The sequence below is a fragment of the Mesoplodon bidens genome, assembly GCF_964165515.1.
Source record: "Mesoplodon bidens genome assembly, chromosome: 10".
In the NCBI taxonomy this organism is placed as follows: domain Eukaryota; kingdom Metazoa; phylum Chordata; class Mammalia; order Artiodactyla; family Ziphiidae; genus Mesoplodon; species Mesoplodon bidens.
The window spans coordinates 51,718,770-51,743,747 of NC_138172.1; the positions used below are offsets into that span (position 1 = coordinate 51,718,770).

The 24,978-nt window shown below is 37.7% G+C and overlaps 1 protein-coding gene across 4 annotated transcripts in view; it reads left to right on the top strand.

Moving 5' to 3' along the window:
• CLASP2 (cytoplasmic linker associated protein 2) overlaps window positions 1–24,978 on the top strand; it is a 179,034-nt gene that overhangs the window by 81,374 nt on the left and 72,682 nt on the right. For all 4 annotated transcript variants that reach the window (XM_081247297.1, XM_081247299.1, XM_081247298.1 and 1 more), the window contains exons 13-18: window positions 4,043–4,113; window positions 6,962–7,021; window positions 8,209–8,286; window positions 9,260–9,427; window positions 11,861–11,916; window positions 12,985–13,158. In XM_081247297.1, the coding sequence (XP_081103423.1) occupies window positions 4,043–4,113; window positions 6,962–7,021; window positions 8,209–8,286; window positions 9,260–9,427; window positions 11,861–11,916; window positions 12,985–13,158 (607 nt within the window). The remainder of the gene's footprint in view (window positions 1–4,042; window positions 4,114–6,961; window positions 7,022–8,208; window positions 8,287–9,259; window positions 9,428–11,860; window positions 11,917–12,984; window positions 13,159–24,978) is intronic.

The following is a 24,978-nucleotide window of genomic DNA, read 5'->3' on the forward strand; positions in this document are numbered from 1 at the left end:
GAAATGTTCGTTTCTTTCTGTTTTAATATTTTTGTAAGCTTCACTAAATCTGGCACCTTCAAACAGTGTTCAAAAATAGTGGAAATTATTGAAATCTTTGTTTTATCCCTGAGTTTAATGGGAGTACTTTAAATATGATGTCTGGGATAACTTTCTCGATACTTTACATTAGGTTATGAGAATTTCCTCCTATTTCTATTTTGCTAAATTTTGGTCAGCAATAGATGTGGAATCTTGTCAAATATCCCTTTAATATCTTTAGAAATGGTTATCTCTTTTCATTTATCCATTGTACATTCATGAGCTAAATTCTGCTTGGCCGTTGTACCTTATGATGCTGCTAGATGCAGTTGGCTAATTAAGATTTTGGTATTTACTTAATATGAGTCTTTTGTAGAATTTTCTATAATTTTTCTGTTGTTTAACATATTTTGTTATTAGGGTTTGCTGACTCGAAGTTATCCAATAACATTTCTAGTGGTTTAGACTGAGCGTTCTTGCATCTCTTTTTGAAGTATTCTTGGTTATTTGTGTCTTCTCAGAATATCTATTTCATATAGATTTTAAGACTCTTTGGCATGAGGTTGTATACTGTTAATTTTTTAAAAAAGTTTCTTCCACTGTGGTTATATTGCCATTTTTTCTTATTATATTATTATATGTTCTTAAAAAAAAAAAAACACTTACTGGAGGTATTGTTATGGATTTTTTTATAAGCTTCAAGTTTGTTTTATTTGTACCATTGGGGTTCTTTAATTTTGTCTGGTTCTTTAGTTTCTACATTTATGTTTCTTAATTCCTTTCTTTGACTTGCTGTGGCTTACCTCTTTTTTTTCCCCTAGATTTTTGTGGTATATCCTTAGATAATTTGTCATAGTTTTTGTTGTTTAATATTATAATGCTTTCTTATTGTAATGTTTTCTTCTGAGTTTGGCATTAGCAGCATCCAGTGATTTAGATTTATCACATTCTCTTTATTTTATAATTCTCAATCATTTGTAATTTCCATTTCAACTTTCTCTTTGTATTACATAAGGATATTGTTTGCATTTTCAGATGGTTCTTTTGTTGTTCTTATCATTTTGTAATCTCATGATATTCTGATCATACGATTTGGTTGTACAATTTCTTCTTCATTGAATAACCTGAATTTTGTTAGTATCCTAATACATCATAAATTTAGATAGTCTTTTAGTATTTGAAAAATATGGAATTCATTTATAGGGTACTTTATTCATTACTAAATCTAGTTTGTTTATTATTCAAATTCTTCATGGTCTCATTTTTTTAAAAAGCTGCTTTATCTGGCAAATTCTGATTCTAATTTTTATCAACTTTATTTTCCTAACAATTCTTGCTTCATGTACTTTATGTATGGTGAAAGTTTTTGACTACTACAATCTTGAAATAGTATTTTTTCTTTCCTATCTTTTCTGTTTTATGTTCATTGTATTTGCTCCTTACCTGTTTCATTATTTTCTTAGAAGTTTCTTACTCATTGTCAGTGTCAGGAATAAAACTTCTGTTTTACTTCCCCAGCCTTTTAAAAAGTATATATTTTATCTTATTCATGTCATTTTTTTCCCTTAACCATTAAATTAAATTGAGCCAAAGACATTTTCATTCTCAGCAATTGAAATTAATTGCGTTTTTTTTTTCTGCCTTTATTCCTGCCCAATCTTTATTAGGAAACGCTTCCCATTTAAAATTTTTGTTTGATTTTAGTGTGTTCTCAATTTTCATATATATTTATCTTTGCATATTTCAAAATGGCTTTTCTTTGCCCTTATATAAGAACTCAAAAATTGGACTTTAGGTTCACATTTCTTTTCCCTCAGAATTATCTCCTTTTCACTCAATTGTTTTCTTCACTTTTTATTGTTTCTATAATAAGTTAGATCTCATTTGATTTTTTAATTTAAAACAAAACACCACCTTAGGAAGCTTTATAGAAGAGCCTCTGTGTCAGGAGTTACCTCACGGCAGGCCTTGGAGTAGATCATCTTTCATTAGTGCTTTCTTTACACAGTGGAGCCAGATTTCTGACTAAAATGAAGTTTCCTTAAATTTATGTTAGTTTTCATGGATCATTTATTTATTGCTTCTGTTTGTCATTTATCATTTCCTAAATATTTTTTTGTTTTCTGTCTTACAGCTGTATATGTTCTCAGGAAAAATTCCTTTAAATTCTACTCACTATCTTATGATCTCACTGAAAATACAAATCGGATGTTTTGTTGTTGTTGTTTTACATTATTTCCTGTTTTCTATATTTTGTTTCCCAGGTTCTGACTTGGTGTTTGGTTGAATGTGTCATCTGTAATTGTGAGGGTCACTTTTTATTTTCCTTTGGTATAGCTCCCCCGAATATGGTGTAGCAATAGTTAGGTTAGTCTTTTGCCCCATCCCTGCCACTGTGTTGGATGTAGGTTAATCAGTCAGCAGTAGGGTTTTGAGGAGGTTATGAGAGAGGAGGAAGAAGGTAGGTGAGACCTCCTATGTAGTATGTTGTGGCTAGGGAGTCTCCTTGGGCTTTAACGCCACAGTAATGTTTGGGGATGGGTTCTTCTGGATGCTCTAAGGGACCCGGGTCCACAGAGCCCTTCCACGCTGAATGGAACAGTTAAATAATATGCAGGTCAGCACTGTGTTGCATTATCCTCATTTGAACAACTTCAGGTCTGTGGGTGGTTTCCCTCTGTAGGAACTGAAAAAAGTTTTCCCTCTAATTTTGGTTTAGTTAGTTGTGACACACACTGATGTGCCATTCACGTTCTCCTTCACTGAAAGACTTGTTTCCCCAGGACTGGAAGCAATGTGGGCAGACAGTCTTCAGCTGCCAGCCTCTTCAAGGATTGCCTCAGCTTGCAGAGAGCTGCCTTTCCCAAGGTCTTGCCCCTTCCTGGTTATGGCCCATGTCTAATAACTGATTGATGTGGAAGTATAGTGCTGTGGTTATCTTAGACCAATTTGAGACTACTCTGAAGGACTATTTTAGCTCCAGAGCTCCCCAGAGCTTCAGCTTTGGGCAGAGATGTCCTTGGGCCATATCACAGATTGATTTCTTCTGCTGCTCACTCCTGCTTCCTTCTCCTCACTTCCACCGGTGTTGATCCCAAGAGCACTTCTTAATATCCTGAATGCTAAACTCCATCTCAGAGCCTGCCTCCTAGAGAACCCAACCCGTACCATTAGCTCAGAAGAAAAATAGGAGATTTAAAACGTCAAATACATATGCTTAGGTTGCTATTTTATTCTTATGTCAGTTATGAGCTTTTTAGTGTTTGCCTCACTAAAGAAGAACATAAGAATTACTAATAGAAACCAGAAGATTGTATATACTGACCTTTACCTGAATTCTAGAGAGCTGTGGTTCAGCCAGGATGAAAGTTCAATTAAAATCACCATTTCAGGGCTTCCCTGGTGGCGCAGTGGTTGAGAGTCCGCCTGCCGATGCAGGGGACGTGGGTTCGTGCCCCAGTCTGGAAGGATCCCATGTGCCGCGGAGCGGCTGGGCCCGTGAGCCATGGCCGCTGAGCCTGCGCGTCCAGAGCCTGTGCTCCGCAACGGGAGAGGCCACACCAGTGAGAGGCCCGCGTACCGCCCCCCAAAAAAAATCACCATTTCAAAGTACATTCACAGTAGTTATGTAGATTCACTCTGATAACCTGCTTTGATGACATAGCAGTTAGTGTGTCCTCCAGCAGTAGCAGTACGTCAGAAAATAAGACCAGTACATGCCTGGTCCCTCTTAGTGCTCCATCCCCCCCAAAGTACACTGTCCTAACAGTTCTCTGTAGTTATACAATTTTGTCTTTATTATTTAATATTACAATCACATCTGTCCTTCTGAAACTATATCATTACTATTACTTTAATTTGGGGAAACTTTTTGACTGCTCTTAATTTCTTTCAAAATCTGATTTTGTGGTATTTTTATTCTGTTCTAATATAGCTAAATACTTGAATGCAAGGCAAATAGAAGAAGAGATTATCTAAAGTACACAGTATTTTTCAACCTCTTCTAAAATATCTTTTTCAGCATACTCATGTACCCAGACTTATACCTTTAATAACAAGCAATTGCACATCAAAATCAGTTCCTGTAAGGAGGTAAGTTTTGAAAAAACTTACTATAGGTTTATGTTGAATATTGCATTATGTTTAATTCTTAGTTGGGTGCAAAAATTAGTTGTCATCAATTTCTTGCCTTCTAGAAACCTTATTAAAATTTTTAAATCATTTAACATAAATTTAACATAAAATGTAACATAATTTTTATGTTATATAAGGGAAAAAGGAACGAAGTGCTTATTATGACTATGCACATTTCTCAGTTTTATCCTATTAAGGTTTGGTTTATTTGGGCCACTAGTTGTTTGGTTTTCAGAGAGTATGGAGTCTAGAGTCAGCCCTTACCTAGAGTCCTACAATTGTGACTGATTGTCCTACCTCAGGCAGTTATTTTAACTGCCCTGAACCTCAGTGTCTTCGTATGTTAGTGGGGCTAATAATGTAGACCCCATGGAGTTGTGAGGGTTAAATGAGAAACACAATGGTAGAATTGAACATAGTGTTTGGCACAGAGTATGCAGCCATAACACGTCAGTCTGTCAGTATCTCTCTCTCTCCTTATGGTTTCTACAATCTTTAATATCACTATCTCCATGAATAATAAAGACAGCAAAAACAAGATTTGTGCATTGGATATTTAAGAAAATTGTAAAGAACTCTTGCCCCTTTTTTGTTTGATAAATATGTTTATTTAAGTACTTTGAATGTTAGGAAAAATAAGACATCATTATTACCTGTAAGTGATTCGGAGTTTTAGGACAGTTGTTTAATTACCTCTCTCTTATGTCAGGGGTCGGCAAACAACAGCCCACTGGTCGAATCTGTCCAGCAGTCTAGTTTTGTATGGCCCACAAGCTAAGACTGTTTTTTACGTTTTTGAAGGGTAGTTAAAAAGGGGGAAAGAAAAATATGTAAAATAGAGACTATGTGGTTCTCAAAGTTTAAAATATTTACTGCCTAAAATATTTACTATCTGGCCCTTTACAGAAAAGGTTTACCAATCTCTGTCTTACACTGAAGAAAATGGTAATTGGAGAAATAAGAATGTGACAGAGAAGAGGAAGTCAGGAAATGCATCAGAAAATTACCTTGAAAATGGGGAGCAATTCAATACCTGTAAGGGAAGAGAGTGGGGTATAATGTACGCAGCGATGGAAAGCTATGCTGTGTGCTGCAGAGCCATCGGACAGGCCACTGAGGCCAGAACACATGATAAATGGGAGGATTCAGTAGGAAAAGAGGCTGACTGAGGGGAAGAAGGGGATAGGTTGAAGTCAAAGTATAGAGGGCTTTGAATGTCAGGAAGAGAAATTTTGATATTGTTCCATTAGCAGTTTTTGGTGAGGAGGTAATGTCATCCATCCTAGTTTTTATTTCAGCTGTGAACAGCAATTAAAAAGGGACAGTGAGAAGCATTGGTTTAATTAAGTAGGACTTCTTACAGCTCATGTAAGAGAGGCAGGGTCCGAACTAGAGCTGTATTTATGATAATTGATTGAAGGAGGTTTTATTCAATAAATTCAGGAGACTTCATATATAGAAATGAGTCTTGATAATTGGATATGGATGAAGAAGGTGATGTCAAGTGCTTCAGACTGTGATCTGTAGAGTCAGAATGCCAGGTTTTAAGGCCGTGCTCTATCACTTTGGGCAAATTAATTTAACCTCCATGTTTCTCTTTTTTCTAATCTGTATCATATGGGCTCCAAGAGTAGAATTGAGAGGGTAAGAATTAAATTTGTTGTTTTGTATCAGTATGTAGTGTTTGAGTTGACACTCACTGCCTGTGTAGAGATGTCTGTGACTGGTTGACACTCTGACTTAATGGCTGAATTGAAGAACCAGTGCTGGAGATAAAGGACTAGGTGTGAGAAGTACAGCTGATAGAGCTAAGGGTACAGGTGGTACTGTCCAAGAAAAGACTATAAAAGGGAAGTGGGCTGAGATCAGCACCAACGAGGTCAGCACCTGTGTAAGGGTAGGTGGAGGGAAAGTGTTAATAAAGGAAGAAAAACAGGGCAGAGCTGTGTCGTCAGATGCCAAGGAAGAACAAAAGCTCAAGAACGAGACAGTTGAAGAAGTTAAGAACCAGAAGGCTAAGGAGAAAACACCAAATACTTGATTAAGAATCATTTATATATATATTTAAGGGAACAAATGTAGAAATGGAAGGTCCATCCCAGCTTTCTTGGTCACCATTGTATGTCTTCAGTTTCTAGTATGCAGTAGGTGTTTGGTAAATATCTTTTAAATTAAGTTAAATTGTGTATTTGACAAACATTTTAAGTTAAAATTATGGGGAACCCTTAAGGTCTTTTTGAACTCTTAAGCATAGGAATAGTTGGAGCCTTAATAAGTTAAGTGGGACTTCCCTGGTGGCACAGTGGTTAAGAATCTGCCTGCCAATGCAGGGGACACGGGTTCGAGCCCTGGTCTGGGAAGATCCCACACGCCACGGAGCAACTAAGCCCGTGCACCACAACTACTGAGCCTGCACTCTAGAACCCGTGAGCCACAACTACTGAGCCCGTGAGCCACAACTCTGGAAACCTGCGTGCCTAGAGCCCATGCTCCGCAACAGGAGAAGACACCGCAATGAGAAGCCTGTGCACTGCAACAAAGAGTAGCCCCTGCTTGCCACAACTAGAGAAAGACCGCGCCCAGCAATAAAGACCCAACGCAGCCAAAACTAAATAAATAAAGAAATTTATTTTTTTAATTAATTAATTATTTGACAGTAAAGATATCTAAAAACATGTCTTATGCTTTAATTTAGGGGGCAAAGTCGAATATTATAGAAGAAAGTGTTAATTAACATTTAGTTATAAATTAATATAACTTAATATAATGTTATGACATTTAGTTATAATTAACTTTTATTTTTCAGGCGTTCATTTGAATTTTTAGATTTGTTGTTACAGGAGTGGCAGACTCATTCATTGGAAAGGTATGCATTGACTATTCCTCTCCCACCACCCTCCCCTCCCCATTGTTACCGGTTCTTTAGAAATTGATGTGACTGGTTTTGCATTATTTCTCATTTTGCTTTAAAAGTTATGAGCACTGATTTTGCCTTAAAGCTGTGGTGCTCCTCTTATTCATTACAGCTATGATTTTCTTCTTTGTGGGGTGAGTGAGGGTCTCTTAGTAAATGGGTTATATAAGGTATTCCAGGTTAAATTGGGCAAATATTTTAAAATGTATTTCTAGTCACGTGAGATAGGTTTCCTGAGGTGCAGTTAATCAAGTAATGAATGACTTAAGATAGAAGAAAGGCACTTCCTTTCAGAGGAAAGAGATTAAAAAAGTGAAAGAGGAATTTCCTGGTGGTCCAGTGGTTAGGACTTGGCGCTTTCACTGCCAGGGCCCGGGTTCGATCCCTGGTCAGGGAACTAAGATCCTGCAAGCCTCGCTGCGCGGCCATTAAAAAAAAGGTGAGAGAGATTTGTTGGAAAGTTTTTCCACACCAGTTGTCAGTTGTCATTGGTCAAGTATAGACTGGGCAGCATCTAATGAAGCTCTGAGATTAACAAGAGGAAAATGTTGGTTACTGGCTATTTGCATGGCTGTATTTCTCATTAATTTCAAGTTTGAAGCTTGGGATATACATGCATTTATGTTGAACACGTTGCTGATTTTCCATTCTCATGGAAATCATTAAATCTATTCATAACCCATTTCTAAAAAATAGAATTTGTTGTTTACTGCAGGCATGACATAATTCCACATTTTCTTTAAGTTCTTTTGTGGCAGCTGCTATTCAGTTTGGTTAGATTATAACTGATCGTACTATTAGCAAATAATTTTATACATTGGTAGATTAGTGAGGATCCACACAAAAGGTTTTTTTTAATTCATAAAGAATTTGAGATTTGAGTGCTATATGTCTGGACTCCATCTAAAAATAATTATGTCCAGGTTTATAGTGTTTGACTCGTCAGAAGCAAACCATACATGAATGAAATGTATGGGATGGACTATTAGGAAATCTTGCACTCTTAGATTTATTATTGTGTACTAATTATCTTTTTATCTCCCTTGCCCCTTTGTGATTGATGCATAATGTATAGGCAGTATCATTTATGGTGAAATACATAGTTTTACACATGAACCTAAAGGTGTTTTATTTTATAGACATGCAGCTGTCTTGGTTGAAACTATTAAGAAGGGAATTCATGATGCTGATGCTGAGGCCAGAGTGGAGGCAAGAAAGTAAGTCTATAATGTATTTTTTGACAGTTTAAACATACTTTGGTCTTTTCTTTGACAGGAATTATATTGGGAGAATGAAAATATCATTCAAGTGTCCCAAGTACTCTATTTGATTAACTCTTTAGTAAAATGGAGGTTGATTTTTCTCCATTAAATCTGTACTGGGTGTCTTAACAGTTCACTTAGCATTGTCATTTGTACATTCAACAGTATTCCCGTTCCATCATAACATACTCACTTTTGCTGTGAATAAAAATAACTAATTTATTGAACATTTAATATGTACCTGATACTGTGTAGGGCAGTAGGTATATGTTATTTTCTAATCCTTAAAATGATCCCACAAAGGTGCTTATATTGGCAACTGAAGTTTGGAGATTTGGGAGTTTACCCAAAGCCACACAGGCCCTAAGGATTACAACCAGCTTTTGAACTGAGATCTCCTTTTCTCAAAAGCTTGACGTCTTTCTACCAAAACTTGTTAAATATAGAAAGTATTCTACTTGGCACATTGTGGGTGTATTAAAAACCTATGGGGGACTTCCCTGGTGGCACAGTGGTTAAGAATCCACCTGCCAACACAGGGGACACAGGTTCGAGCCCTGGTCCAGGAAGATCCCACATGCTGAGGAGCAACTAAGCTCGTGCACCACGACTACTGAGCCTGAGCTCTAGAGCCCACGAGCCACAACTGCTGAAGCCCACGCGCCTAGAGCCCACGCTCTGCAACAAGAGAAGCCACTGCGAGGAGAAGCCTGTGCACCGCAACGAAGAGTAGCTCCTGCTTGCCGCAACTAGAGAAAGCCTGCGTGCAGCAACGAAGACCCAATGCAGCCAAAAATAAATTTAAAAATTAAAAAAGAAAAACCTATGGGCTTAAAAACCTTTGTTCTTCTTGAACATACACATTTTACAGTTAATGTCTAATAATGCAAAGTTATTACTTTTTGTTGTTTGTTCATTTGTTTTACAGGACTTACATGGGTCTTAGAAACCACTTTCCTGGTGAAGCTGAAACACTGTATAATTCCCTTGAGCCATCTTATCAGAAGAGTCTTCAAACTTACTTAAAGAGTTCTGGCAGTGTAGCATCTCTTCCACAATCAGACAGGTCCTCATCTAGCTCACAAGAAAGTCTCAAGTAAGGTCATATAGATGATAATTACTGATTTATTTGTCTCTCCAGCTCCACAAAGTTCCTTAAATTGGATGGTTGAATTTCTGACTGCTTTTACTTGAAGCCTTTTTGAAAGAATGATGACTGAATGTGCTTATTTTCTTTGGTCTGTTTTCTCAGGGGTTGGATTACATACTTGTATAACTTCTCATTGCTCACAAGAAAGTCTCAAGTAAGGTCATATAAATGATAATTACTGATTTCTTTGTCTCTCCAGCTCCACAGAGTTCCTTAAGTTGGATGGTTGAATATCTGATTGCTTTCACTTGAAGCCTTTTTGAAAGAATGATGACTGAATGTGCTTATTTTCTTTGGTCTGTTTTCTCAGGGGTTGGATTACATACTTGTATAACTTCTCAAAGAAGTTAGGTAAAGAGTATAGGGATTCAAATTTTGTTTGAATATGTTCGTGTCTGTGAAAAAGATTGGAAAGCATTAATTTATATACTTTTCTTAATACCTGGAAAATAGTCAATATAGTAAGAAGCCCATTTCTAGGGCACTGTAGTGGAAGAATTATAACGGAGATTCAGAAGTCATCTTCAGAACTCTTACACAGCACTGTGACTGGTAAAAACTCCACTGCTTTCTTTCCTCGCCTCTTGCACGGTTTAAGATTTCAGCAAATCCCTCAAGGGGGCAAAATTATCTAGTATCTGACTCACTTCTCTGTAACTCCACTCATCATTATGTTGGCTACCTCAAACCCTTGCTTCCTTGGCTTACCCCTATTTTCTGTTTCTCTAGCCCTATGAGACTGCTAAGATACCTAGCAGTGGCCACAACTATCTGAAGATTTCCCCAGGGAAGAGCAGCTCACAGAATCTCAGTTTACCTCCCTGTAATTCCTGTCTCTTTAGGACCTTAACCCCACAAAGATTGCTGTTTGCCTTTGCAGCTCTCTGGTACAGAACTGGGACTGGGAGGCACCTAGGGCACAAAATTCAAGGAAGCACTCACAGGGTCTTGTGAGTACTGTACTAAATAAAAGTTCAGTGACTTAAACATGTTTTCAGAGTAAAAGCAGATATGATTTGATTTTAAAAAACAATTCTTGTAGGAATAATTATCTATTTAAACTTCTCTTTAAATCTGTGATAAATCCTTCACCTCAAATGAGCTTTGTTGCTTTTTTTCCCTTTACTTTGATTTACTGTACTCAAACTTTGAAGTGTATATGCATCACCTGAAGATCATGTTAAAATGCAGAATCTGATTCAGTAAATCTGGGATGGGACCTGAGATTTTGCATTTTTTACATACTCCTGGGTGATGTCAATGCTTTTTGTCTATGGACCATACTTTGAATAACAAGGATCTAAACAAGATATTTTCTTACTCTAGTAGAACATCTTTAAACATAAACAAACAACTTTAAAATCTGTGGACTTCAAGTGGTCTGCCTCAACCTATTAGAGTAACAATTTTAGGGGACAGTTATAAAAATAATATAATACTGGGTTTAATAACCAACTACCAAATTTACCATTTGATAATAATAACTTAAAGAATGTTTTTCAACACTCTGTCATTAACCTCTCTTCCCTTTACCTTTAAAATTTGTAGACAGGGAATTCCCTGGTGGTCCAGTGGTCAGGACTCCATGCTCTCACTGCCCAGGGCCTGGGTTCAATCCCTGGTCAGGGAACTAAAACTCCCACAAGCGACACAGCATGGCAGATAGATAGATAGATACATACGTACATAGATAGACTTTCCAGACTCTCTCACATACTTAGATATTTATTTATGGGCTTCAGAGTACCACAGTAATTAAAGATAAATAATCAAAAAAGATATTAAAGGAGGCAGTGGATTCTTTGAGTTGTTTCTAGGTGTTTTGCTTTATAATCATACATGTTATCCTCAGCAGTAGTCCTTAGCTTTGTTTCTGTTGCCCCATGCAGTAATACTTAATAGAACTGCTATAGATGGTGTTATACCTACAGGGTAACTGCATGAGTTACCAATGGCCACAACCATTATGACTTTGGTGAGACAGGCCTTGGTTACACTGAATTACCTGTGTACTAGCAATAATACTACCTTTCTCTCCTTCTAAGTAAAATATCTCAGAATAGAAGTGTTGGAGAGTGCTATTATTGAGTTCCCTGTGGTAGTGTGTGCTGAGGACCAGAGTGAACAACAGCAACCTGGTCCCTGTTTCTGTAGAGCTTACAGTCTTTATTCAATGCTAGTTATTTCATTTTTGCTTCACAGCTAACTTAGATACCATTGATATATGACAACAACTGTTCTAAAGTGATTTGTAAAAGGAAAATTGAAATCAGAAATACTTCTCAACTCTTCAGAAAACTCAATGGTATTTCATTAATTTTTGTCAGAGGAGTGATAAATTATGTCGTCTTACTAAAAGTATTTCTTTTTACCTTGCAGCCGCCCTTTTTCTTCCAAATGGTCTACAGCAAACCCATCAACTGTTGCTGGAAGAGGTAAATTGCCTTTTTAACTAAGAGTCATAGCATATTTTACTTAATAGAGTAAAAGTGACTTTATAAATAAAGTAAAAGTTACTATGTAAAAAGATATTCTCACTCTGGGTCATATCAAGAGTTGAAAAGTTTAAAACACAGAGTTACACTTCAGAAGTTTTAAAAGCACATTAGAACAGTTTTAAAGCTAAACAGTTAAAAGCAGTAGCTTTTAAACTGGTTTAATATGACTCACAGTGAGAAAATCATTTTACATAGTAAATACCACACCTATATACTGTACCTGTGTTTCTATACCATATACATATACTACATGTCATATATACAATGTAGTGTATATAATTATATACATACAATATACATATGCTGTGTAGTATATTGTATATAAGTATACATATATAGTATAATCCAAAGTTCCAGGAAGCCTACTTACCCTTACTTGTGATGCATTCCCTTTTCTACTGTGTTTCATTTCTTTAAAATGCAGTCATGACCCACTTAGTTGATTTCACAGCCTATTAATGGGTCATAACTCAGAGTTTATAAAACTCCTCATTAAAACTGAAAAACTAGAGACTAGAAATTTAAGAACTTAATTGGCATTACCTAAGAGTGGCAGTACCTGCATTATTTTCTGAATTATTCTATTCCCAGGCTAGTTCTACTTGCATCATTCTTATAGTTAAAAAATAGCCCCACTGTCATCTATTTATCTTGTAACAGTGCTTCATTTTCATGAATCAATCATAAACATCATCCTTTCATCTATAAAACAGTCCTATGAACTTTACAAAGTATAGTTATTTTTCCCATTTTATGAAAGGGAAAAATGAGGCAGAGAAATATTGAGAAAATTGTCCAAGAAGAATTAGTTGTGACAGCATTGAAACTGAGGCATTCTGATTTTAAAATACTCTAAAGTACTTTCTAGTATCCATTTGGCCACTACTTCCTTTTTGACCATTTGTCATCATGGATTAATCTCATGGTGATTTCAAGTTTATATAATTTTTGTGCCATTTGCAGTGATTGAAATAATATAGGTTACCTTTGCTTTGTTTTTCATAGTATCAGCAGGCAGCAGCAAACCCAGTTCCCTTCCAGGAAGCCTACAGCGTTCACGAAGTGATATTGATGTGAATGCTGCTGCTGGTGCCAAGGCACATCATGCTGCTGGACAGTCTGTACGAAGTGGGCGGTTAGGTGCAGGTGCCCTGAATGCAGGTTCCTACGCATCACTAGGTAAGATAGCTAACTATGAGAAATTGTACATTTTCTCCCTGGTCTCAGGGAAGCAGTGAATCATCATCAATTTCAGTGATGGATGATGGCGATATCTTCATCATTTCTATTTCATTCTTGCTAGTTAAGGATAGTCCATATGTTTTATATGATTCTGTCCTTGCAATGTAGTTCTGAGGTATCTGAGATACCTTGTTTCTACTTTTCCCCCTGTTGTCCTACTAACCATCTTAATCAAAGGAACAATTCTTTATTCCATGATTTGCATATAGAATTTTCAAAGTTCTGCACTACAGCCACATCCAACTGCTGGATACTAAGGGAGTTTGGTGTTGTACCCAGCTTCTCCATTCTCTTTCTCCTACTTCACTTCCCTTACCAAGAAGTTAAAGCCTTTTGGAAATCTGGGAAAACCGCAAAGCTGAATCATAATCAAAGCTTAAACATAAATAAAATACCTAAGAATAAACCCACTTAAGGAGCCAAAAGACCTGTATGCAGAAAACTATAAGACACTGATGAAAGAAATTAAAGATGATACAAACAGATGGAGAGATATACCATGTTCTTGAATTGGAAGAATCAACATTGTGAAAATGACTATACTACCCAAAGCAATCTACAGATTCAGTGCAATCCCTATCAAACTACCAATGGAATTTTCCACAGAACTAGAACAAAAAATTTCACAATTTGCATGAAAACACAAAGGACCCCGAATAGCCAAAGCAATCTTGAGAAAGAAAAACGGAGCTGGAGGAATCAGGCTCCTGGACTTCAGAGTATACTACAAAGCTACAGTAATCAAGACAGTATGGTCCTGGCACAAAACAGAAATACAGATCAGTGGGACAGGATAAAAAGCCCAGCGATAAACCCACGCACATATGGTCACCTTATTTTTATATAAAGGAGGCAAGAATATACAATGGAGAAAAGACAGCCTCTTCAATAAGTGGTGCTGGGAAAACTGGACAGCTACATGTAAAAGAACGAAATTGGAACACTCCCTAACACCATACACAAAAATAAACTCAAAGTGGATTAAACACCTAAATGTAGGCTAGACACTCTAAAACTCTTAGAGGAAAACATAGGCAGAACACTCTGTGATATCCATCACAGCAAGATCCTTTTTGACCCACCTCCTAGAGAAATGGAAATAAAAACAAAAATAAACAAATGGGACCTAATGAACTTAAAAGCTTTTGCACAACAAAGGAAACCATAAAAAAGATGAAAAGACAACCCTCAGAATTGGAGAAAGTATTTGCAAATGAAGCAACTGACAAAGGAATTATCTCCAAAATATACAAGCAGCTCATGCAGCTCAATATCAAAAAAACAAACAACCCAATCCAAAAATGGGCAGAAGACCTAAACAGATATTTCTCCAAAGAAGATATACATGTTGCCAACAAACAAATGAAAGGATGCTCGACATCACTAATCATTAGAGAAATGCAAATAAAAACTACAGTGAGGTATCACCTCACACTGGTCAGAATGGCCATCATCAAAAAATATACAAACAATAAATGCTGGAGAGGATGTGGAGAAAAGGGAACCCTCTTGCACTGTTGGTGGGAATGTATATTGATATAGCCACTATGGAGAACAGTATGGAGGTTCCTTAAAAATCTAAAAATAGAACTGTCATACGACCCAGCAATCCCACTACTGGGCATATACCCTGAGAAAACCATAATTCAAAAAGAGTCATGGGGCTTCCCTGGTGGCGCAGTGGTTGAGTCCGCCTGCCGATGCAGGGGACACGGGTTCGTGCCCTGGTCCGGGAAGATCCCACGTGCCACGGAGTGGCTGGGCCCATGAGCCACAGCCACTGGGCCTGCGCGTCCGGAGCCTGAGCTCCACAATGGGAGAGGCCACAGCAGTGAGAGGCCCGCGTACTGCAAAAAAAAAACAAAAAAAAAGTCATGTACCACAGTGTTCATTGCAGCACTATTTACAATAGCCAGGACATGGAAGCAACCTAAGTGTTCATCAGCAGATGAATGGTTAAAGAAGATGTGGCACATATATACAATGGAATATTACTCAGCCATAAAAAGAAACGAAATTGAGTTATTTGTAGTGAGGTGGATGGACCTAGAGTCTGTCATACAGAGTGAAGTAAGTCAGGAAGAGAAAAACAAATACCGTACGCTAACATATATATGGAATCTAAAAAAGGTCCTGATGAACCTAGGGGCAGGACAGGAATAAAGACACAGACGTAGAGAATGGGCTTTAGGACACAGGGAGAGGGAAGGGTAAGCCGGGACGAAGTAAGAGAATAACATTGACAAATATACACTACCAAATGTAAAACAGATAGCTAGTGGGAAGCAGCCGCGTAGCACAGGGAGATCAGCTTGGTGCTTTGCTACCACCTAGAGAGGTGGGATTAGGAGGGTGAGAGGGAGACGCAGGAGGGAGGGGATATGGGGATATACGTATGCGTATAGCTGATTCACTTTGTTATACAGCAGAAACTAACACACCATTGTAAACCAATTATACTCCGATAAAGATGTTTAAAAAAAAAAAAGCTTAAATATATATTCCAAAGCTATTCAGAGTTTGTTTTTTATATCCATCAATCTTAAAAGTTTGAGATTGGTTATCCATATTATTTATCTCTGTTTTGTGCTTCATTTTTCTTTTTCTTGGGTAGTACTCAGGGAACACTAGGCAGGCAGATCATTGGAACACAATAGGAAGTGCAGAGATTCTAGGTGTGAATGTGGTACATAATAAACGTGGCATAGCTGCATTCAATGAGGAAAGCATAAATTATACAGTAAATGGTGTTTAGACACATGGCTTACAATTTGGTACAAAATTAAGTTAGAACTATGTTTCATACCATATAAAAGTTTATTCCAGATAACTAAGAAGTTGAACAAAAATATAAAGCATCTTGACAAAAACATAGTAGTTGAATATTCATCTAATCTCAGATTGGAGAAGAAATTTCTAAGCATAAAGAGCCAGAAAACCATGAGGGAAAATCCCTTAGGATTGAAATCTTAAGTGTGAAAATATAAAATCAAGTGACTGAAAATTAAAAGGGAAAAAAATGTTGCCAATACTACAAAAAAACTAAAATGTCAACAAGTTTTATAAGTCTATGAGAAACAGATGAGCTTATTTTTATAGAAAAAAATTTTACATATATCAAGAAAAGCATATTTCAAAATTGCCCTCAAAACCCCCAAACAGATGTTGGATCTCCACTGTAATCAAACAGATGCAAACTGAAAGACCGGTAAATGCAGCAAGAAAGTTAAGTTTAGTGCCTACTATTCATAAACAATGTGTTTAAAAGTGCTGATGTGAAGTAATCATGGAATACTTTATCTGAGTGGCATTTTAATACTACCCATGAAGCTTTTTTAAATGTTGAGAGTTTTGAGCCAGTAATTCAATGTTTATAGATAATTATGCCAAGAAATAAAAGGAATATTCATTATGTTTCTAAAAATAGATGTGTTAGCTTCAACCTTGATGTGTAACAAAGAGGGAGGGATTAAGTTATGGTATATGCTTACAGATACCATGCAGCCATTAACGAGTCATATTTTTTTAAATTAAAAAAAGTTTTTATTTATTTTTGGCTGCATTGGGTCTTTGCTGCTGCACGCGGGCTCAGTAGCTGCGGCACGCTGGCCCTAGAGCGTTCGGGCTTCAGTAGTTGTGGCGCATGGGCTCAGTAGTTGTGGCTCGAGGGCTCTAGAACTCAGGCTCAGTAGTTGTGGTGCACGGGTTTAGTTGCTCCATGGCATGCAGGATCTTCCTGGACCAGGGGTCGAACGCATGTCCCCTGCATTGGCAGGTGGATTCTTAACCACTGTGCCACCAGGGAAGCCCCAACAAGTCATATTTTTAGCCAAGATCAAATGATATGGCCTACCAAGCAATGTGTGATACTTTCATTATTTTGTATAAAATTATACATAGATGAAAGACTGGACAAAGATGGGTTTTTTTGTTTGTTTTTTTGTTAAGATTCATCTATGTTGTTGCATGCAGCTAAAGTTCATTTATTTGTATTTCTGTGTACAATATTCTATTGTATGAATATATCACAATTTAGTTTTCTGTTCTTCTGTTAGTGGGCATCTTGGTTGTTTCCTGTTTTTTTATTATTATGAATAATACTCATGAACATTCTTATATATAGGACTGGACAGAGATGTTTACAAAGATGTCAACAATGGGTTGATTAGTGCTTTTAAATTTTCATAAAACTTTTCTGTGGTAGAAACATTACCTTCCTGGAAATGCATTATTATTTCAGTATATGAAAACTAATCAATATAATATACTGTATAGTAAAATAAAGGACAAAAATCACATGATCATCTTAGTAGATGCAGAACAGGCATTTGACAAATTCCAACACCCTTTCATGGTAAAAATACCCAACAAACTAGTATAGAAGGGAACTTTCTGAACCTGATAAAGAACATCTGTGAAAAATCCACAGGTAGTATATACATCATGGGGAAAGACTGGATGCTTTCCCCAAAATCAGGAACAAGATAAGGATTTCCACTCTTGCCCTTCCTAACAGCATTATCATGGAAGTTCTAGCCAGGTCAGTTAGGCCAGAAAAAGAAATAAAAGGTATCCATATTGGAAAAGAACTGAAACTATTTGTAGAAAACATGGTCTTATATATAGAAAATCCTAGGAAATTCACAAAAAAACGATTAGAGCTTATTAATAGTTCAGTAGAGTTACCGAAGATAAGATCAATATACAAAAATCAATTGTATTTCTAAATGCTGGCAATGAGGGACTGCCCTAGTAGTCCAGTGGTATAGAATCCGCCTTACAACGCAAGGGACACCGGTTAAATCCCTGGTCAGGGAACTAAGATTCCACATGCCGTGGGGCAACTAAGCCCGCGTGCCTCAATTACAGAGCCCACTCACCCTGGAGCCTGCGCGCCACAACTAGAGAAGAGAAAACCTGCACGCCACAACTAGAGAGAGGCCTGCATACCACAATGCAAGATCCCACATGCCTCAGTGAAGATCCCATGTGGCACAACTAGAGATGCCCGTGCACCACAATGAAAGATCCCACATGCCTCAATGAAGATCCCATGTGCCATAACTAAGACCCTACACAGCCAAATATAAAATAAATAAATAAATAGAAGATGGTGGAGTAGAAGGATGCGTGCTCACTCCCTCTTGTAAGAGCACCAGAATCACAAATAACTGCTGAACAGTCAAGGACAGGAAGACACTGGAACTCACCAAAAAAGATACCCCACATCCAAAGACAAAGGAGAAGCGGCAATGAGATGGTAGGAGGGGCACAATCACAATAAAATGAAATCTCATAACCACTTGGTGGTTGACTCACAAACTGGAGAACATTTATACCACAGAAGTCCACCCACTGGAGTGAAGGTTCTCAGCCCCAAGTCAGCCTTCCCAACCTGGGGGTCTGGCAAAGGGAGGAGGAATTTCCAGAGAAACAGACTTTGAAAGCTAGCGGGATTTGATTGCAGGACTTCGACAGGACTGGAGGAAACAGAGACTCTACTCTTGGAGGGCACACACAAAGTAGTGTGTGCATGAGGATCTGGGGGAAGGAGCGGTGACCACATAGGAGACTTAAACAGACCTACCTGCTAGTGTTGTGGGGTCTCCTGCAGAGGCGGGGGGTGGCTGTGGCTCACTGCAGCGACAAGGACACTGGCAGCAGAAGTTCTGGGAAGTACTCTTTGGCATGAGCCCTCCTGAAGTCCGCCATTAGCCCCACTAAAGAGCCTTTAGCCTCCAGTGCTGCGTCATCTCAGGCCAAACAACCAACAGGGAGGGAACTCAGCCCCACCCATCAGCAGACAAGCAGATTAAAGTTTTACTGAGCTCTGCCCACCAGAGCAACACCCAGCTCTACCCACCACCAGTCCCTCCTATCAGAAAGCTTGCACAAGCCTCTTAGATAGCCTTATCCACCAGAGGGCCGACAGCAGAAGCAAGAAGAACTACAGTCCTGCAGCCTGTGGAATGAAAACCATATTCACAGGAAGATAAACAAAATGAAAAGGCAGAGGAGTATGAACCAGATGAAGGAACAAGATAAAACCCCAGAAAAACAATTAAATGAGGTGGAGATAGGCAACCTTCCAGAAAAAGAATTCAGAATAATGATAGTGAAGATGATCCAGGACCTCGGAAAAAGAATGGAGGCAAAGATTGAGAAGATGCAAGAAATGTTTAACAAAGACCTAGAAGAATTAAAGAACAAACACCTAGAAGAATTAAAGAACAAACAAAGATAAACAATACAATAACTGAAATGAAAAATACACTAGAAGGAATCAATAGCAGAATAACTGAGGCAGAAGAATGGATAAATGACCTGTAAGGCAGAATGCTGGAATTTACTGCCACAGACCAGAATAAGAAAAAAGAATCAAAAGAAATGAAGACAGCCTAAGAGATTGGGACAACATTTAATGCACCAACATTCACATTTTAGGGGTCCCAGAAGGAGAAGAGAGAAAGAAGGGAACTGAGAAAATGTTTGAAGAGATTATAGTCGAAAACTTCCCTAACATGGTAAAGGAAATAGCCACCCAAGTCTAGGAAGTACAGAGAGTCCCAGGAAGGAGAAACTCAAGGAGAAACATGCCAAGACAGATAGTAATCAAACTGACAAAAATTAAAGACAAAGAAAAATTATTAAAGGCAACCAGGGAAAAACAACAATTAACATACAAGGGAGCTCCCATAAGGTTAACAGCTGATTCCTCAGCAGAAACTCTACAAGCCAGAAGGGAGTGACACGATATATTTACAGTGATGAAAGGGAAGAACCTACAACCAAGATTACTCTACCTGACTAGGATCTCATTCAGATTTGACGAAGAAATCAAAAGCTTTACAGACAAGCAAAAGCTGAGGATTCAGCACCACCAAACCAGCTCTACAGCAAATGCTAAAGGAGCTTCTCTAAGTGGGAAACACAAGAGAAGAAAAGGACCTATGGAAACAAACCCAAAACAATTAAGAAAATGGTCATAGGAACATACATATCGATAATTACCTTAAATGTGAATGGATTAAATGCTCCAAACAAAAGACACAGGCTCGCTGAATGGATATAAAAACAAGACCCATATATATTCTGTCTAAAAGAGACCCACTTCAGACCTAGGGACACATACAGACTGAAAGTGAGGGGATGAAGAAAGATATTCCATGCAAATGGTAAACAAAAGAAAGCTGGAGTAGCAATACTCATATCAGATAAAATAGACTTTAAAATAAAGACTGTTACAAGAGACACGGAAGGACACTACATAATGATCAAGGGATCAATCCAAGAAGAAGATATAACAATTATATTCACACCCAACATAGGCACATCTCAATATATAAGGCAAAGGCTAACAGCTATAAAAGAGAAAATCGACAGTAACACAATAATAGTGGGGGACTTTTAACACCTCACTTACACCAATGGACAGATCATCCAGACAGAAAATTAATAAGGAAACAGAAGTTTTAAATGACACAATAGACCAGATAGATTTAATAGATATTTATAGGACATTCCATCTGAAAACAGCAGATTACACTTTCTTCTCAAGTGCACACGGGACATTCTCCAGGATAGATGACATCTTGGGTCACAAATCAAGCCTCAGTAAATTTAAGAAAATTGAAATCATATCAAGCATCTCTTCCACCCACAACGCTATGAGAGAAGAAATAAATTACAGTTAAAAATGTAAAAAACACAAAACACATGGAGGCTAAACAATACTAAATAACCAAGAGATCCCTGAAGAAATCAAAGAGGAAATCAAAAAATACCTAGGGACAAATTACAACAAAAACATGATGATCCAAAACCTATTGGATGTTTATAGCAATACAATCCTACCTCAAGAAACAAGAAAAATCTCAAATAAACAATTTAACCTTACCACCTAAAGGAACTAGAGAAAGAAGAACAAACAAAATCCAAAGTTATTAGAAGGAAAGAAATCATAAAGATCAGAGCAGAAATAAATGAAATAGAAACAAAGAAAACAATAACAAAGATCAATAAAACTAAAAGCTGGTTCTTTGAGAAGATAAACAGGACTGATCAACCTTTAGCCAGACTCATCAAGAAGAGGGAGAGGACTCAAATCAATAAAATTGGAAATGAAAAAAGAGAAGATACAGCGGACACTGCAGTAATACAAAGCATCATAAGAGACTGCTACAAGCAACTCTATGCCAATCAGATGGACAACCTGGAAGAAAGGGACAAATTCTTAGAAAGGCATAACCTTCCAAGACTGAACAAGGAAGAAATAGAAAACATGAACAGACCAATCACAAGTAATGAAATTGAAACTGTGATTTAAAATCTTCCAACAAACAAAAGTCCAGGACCAGTTGGCTTCACAGGTGAATTCTATGAAACATTTAGAGGAGAGGTAACACCCATCCTTCTCAAACTCTTCCCAAAAATTGCAGAGGAAGGAACACTCCCAAACTCATTCTACGAGGCCACCATCACCCTGATACCAAAACCAGAGAAAGATGTCACAAAAAAGAAAACTACAGGCCAATATCACTGATGAATATAGATTCAAAAGTCCTCAACAAAATACTCGCAAACAGAATCCAACAACACATTAAAAGGATCATACACCATGATCAAGTGGGATTTATCCCAGGGATGCAAGGATTCTTCAATGTATGCAAATCAATCAATGTGATACACCATATTAACAAACTGAAGAATAGAAACTATATGATCATCTCAATAGATGCAGAAAAAGCTTTTGACAGAATTTAACACCCATTTATGATAAAAGCTCTCCAGAAAGTGGGCATAGAGGGAACCTACCTCAACATAATAAAGGCCATATATGACAAACCCACAGCAAACATCATTCTCAATGGTGAAAAACTGAAAACATTTCCTCTAAGATCAGGAGCACGACAAGGATGTCCACTCTCACCACTCTTTATTCAGCATAGTTTTGGAAGTCCTAGCCACAGCAGTCAGAGAATAAAAAGTAATAAAAGGAATACAAATTGGAAAAGAAGTAAAACTGTCACTGTTTGCAGATGACATGACATGATACTATACATAGAGAATCCTGAAGGTGCCACCAGAAAACTACTAGAGCTAATCAATGAATTTGGTGAAGTCGCCGGATACAAAATTAACGCACAGAAATCTCTTGCATTCCTATACTCTAACAACGAAAGATCGAAAGAGAAATTAAGGAAACAATCGCATTCACCACTGCAACAAAAAGAATAAAATACCTAGGAATAAACTTACCTAAAGAGGTAAAAGACCTGTACCCAGAAAATTATAAGACACTGATGAAAGATATCAAAAATGACGCAGGGCTCCCCTGGTGGCGCAGTGGTTGAGAGTCCACCTGCCGATGCAGGGGACACAGGTTCGTGCCCCGGTCCGGGAAGATCCCATATGCCGCGGAGCGGCTGGGCCTGTGAGCCATGGCCACTGAGCCTGCACGTCCGGAGCCTGTGCTCCACAATGGGAGAGGCCACAACAGTGAGAGGCCCGCGTACTGCAAAAAAAAAAAAAAAAAAAAAAAAAAAAATGACGCAAACACATGGGGAGATATACCATGTTCTTGGGTTGGAAGAATCAATATTGTGAAAATGACTATACTACCCAAAGCAATCTATGGATTCAGTGCAATCCCTATCAAATTACCAGTGGCATTTTTTACAGAACTAGAACAAAAAATCTTAAAATTTGTATGGAGACACAAAAGACCCAAAATAGGCAAAGCAATCTTGAGGGAAAAAAACGGAGCTGGAGGTATCAGACTCCCTGACTTCAGACTATACTACAAAGCTACAGTCGTCAAAACAATACGGTACTGGCACAAAAACAAATATAGATCAATGGAGCAGGATAGAAAGCCCAGAGATAAACCCATGCACCTATTGTCAACTAATCTATGACAAAGGAGGCAAGGATATACAATGGAGAAAAGACAGTCTTTTCAGTAAGTGGTGCTGGGAAAACTGGACAGCTGCATATAAAAGAATGAAATTTGAACACTCCCTAACACCATACACAAAAATTAACTCAAAATGGATTAAAGACCTAAATGTAATACCTGACAGTATAAAACTCTTAGAGGAAAACATAGACAGAACACTCTATGACATAAATCACAGCAAGGTCCTTTTTGACCCACCTCCTAGAGAAATGGAAATAAAAAACAAAAATATACAAATGGGACCTAATGAAATTTAAAAGCTTTTGCACAGCAAAGGAAACTATAAATAAGACGAAAAGACAACCCTCAAAAAGGGAGAAAATATTTGCAAATAAATCAGTGGACAAAGGATTGATCTCCAAAATATATAAACAGCTCATGCAGCTCAATATTAAAAAAACAAACAGCCCAATCAGAAAATGGGTAGAAGACCTAAATAGACATTTCTCCATACAAGACATACAAATGGCCAGGAGGCACATGAAAAGCTCAACATCACTAATCATTAGAGAAAATGCAAATCAAAACTACAGTGAGGTATCACCTCACAGCGGTTAGAATGGGCATCATCAGAAAATCTACAAACAGCAAATGCTGGAGAGGGTGTGGAGAAAAGGGAACCCTGTTGCACTGTTGGTGGGAATGTACATTGATACAGGCACTATGGAGAACAGTATGGAGTTTACTTTAAAAACTAAAAGTAGAATTACCATATGACCCAGCAATCCCACTACTGGGCATATACCCTAAGAAAACCATAATTCAAATAGACACATGTGCCCCAGTGTTAGCTGCAGCACTGTTCACAATAGCCAGATCATGGAATCAACCTAAATGCCCATCGACAGAGAAATGGATAAAGAAGATGTGGTCCATATATACGATGGGATATTACTCAGCCATAAAAAGGAACGAAATTGGGTCATTTGTAGAGACGTGGATGGACCTAGAGACTTTCATACAGAGTGAAGTAAGTCAGAAAGAGAGAAACAGATATCATATACGAACTCATATATGTGGAATCTAGAAAAATGGTGCAAATGAACTGGTTTGCAAGGTAGAAATAGAGACACAGATGTAGAGAACAAACATATGGACACCAAGGAGGGAAAGCAGGGGACGGGGGTCGTGGTGGTGATGAGATGAATTGGGAGATTGGGATTGACATATATACACCAATATGTATAAGATAGATAACTAATAAGAACTGGCTGTATAAATAAAATAAAATAAAATAAAAATAGTTGATGGAGTCAGAAAAGAAAATAATAAACCTTTTAAAAAAATGCTAGCAATGAACAATCTGAAAATAAAGTAAAAAAGCAATTCCAATTACAATAGCCTCAAAAAGAATAATACATTGTACATAGGAATCGATAGAACAAAAGAAGTGTAAGACTTCTCTAGGATGAACCACTCTTATGTTTCTCCTTTACTCTTACACTCAATATTGCTGACACCGGATGTGTGGGATTTTCGCATCAAGCATTTCTCAGACAACACCTAGATGTCCTAAAATTCAATTCAGTTGTGGCCCTAACCATAGTTAACACAGACCTTACAGGTTAAGGGCTTAGTCTGTTACGACCCGCGCCCCCACTCACCCCCATCTCAGACATCAATTGCAAGTCCAGGTTGTTACCTGTGCTTCTGACCAACTGGCTCTAAGTCACAGGTTCCCTTGCCCCCTCCTTGAGTTAAATTAATTTGCTAGAGTGGCTCACAGATCTTGGGAGAACAGTCTACTTACTAGATTACTGGTTTATTACAAAGGATATTAAAGTGTATGAATGAAAAGC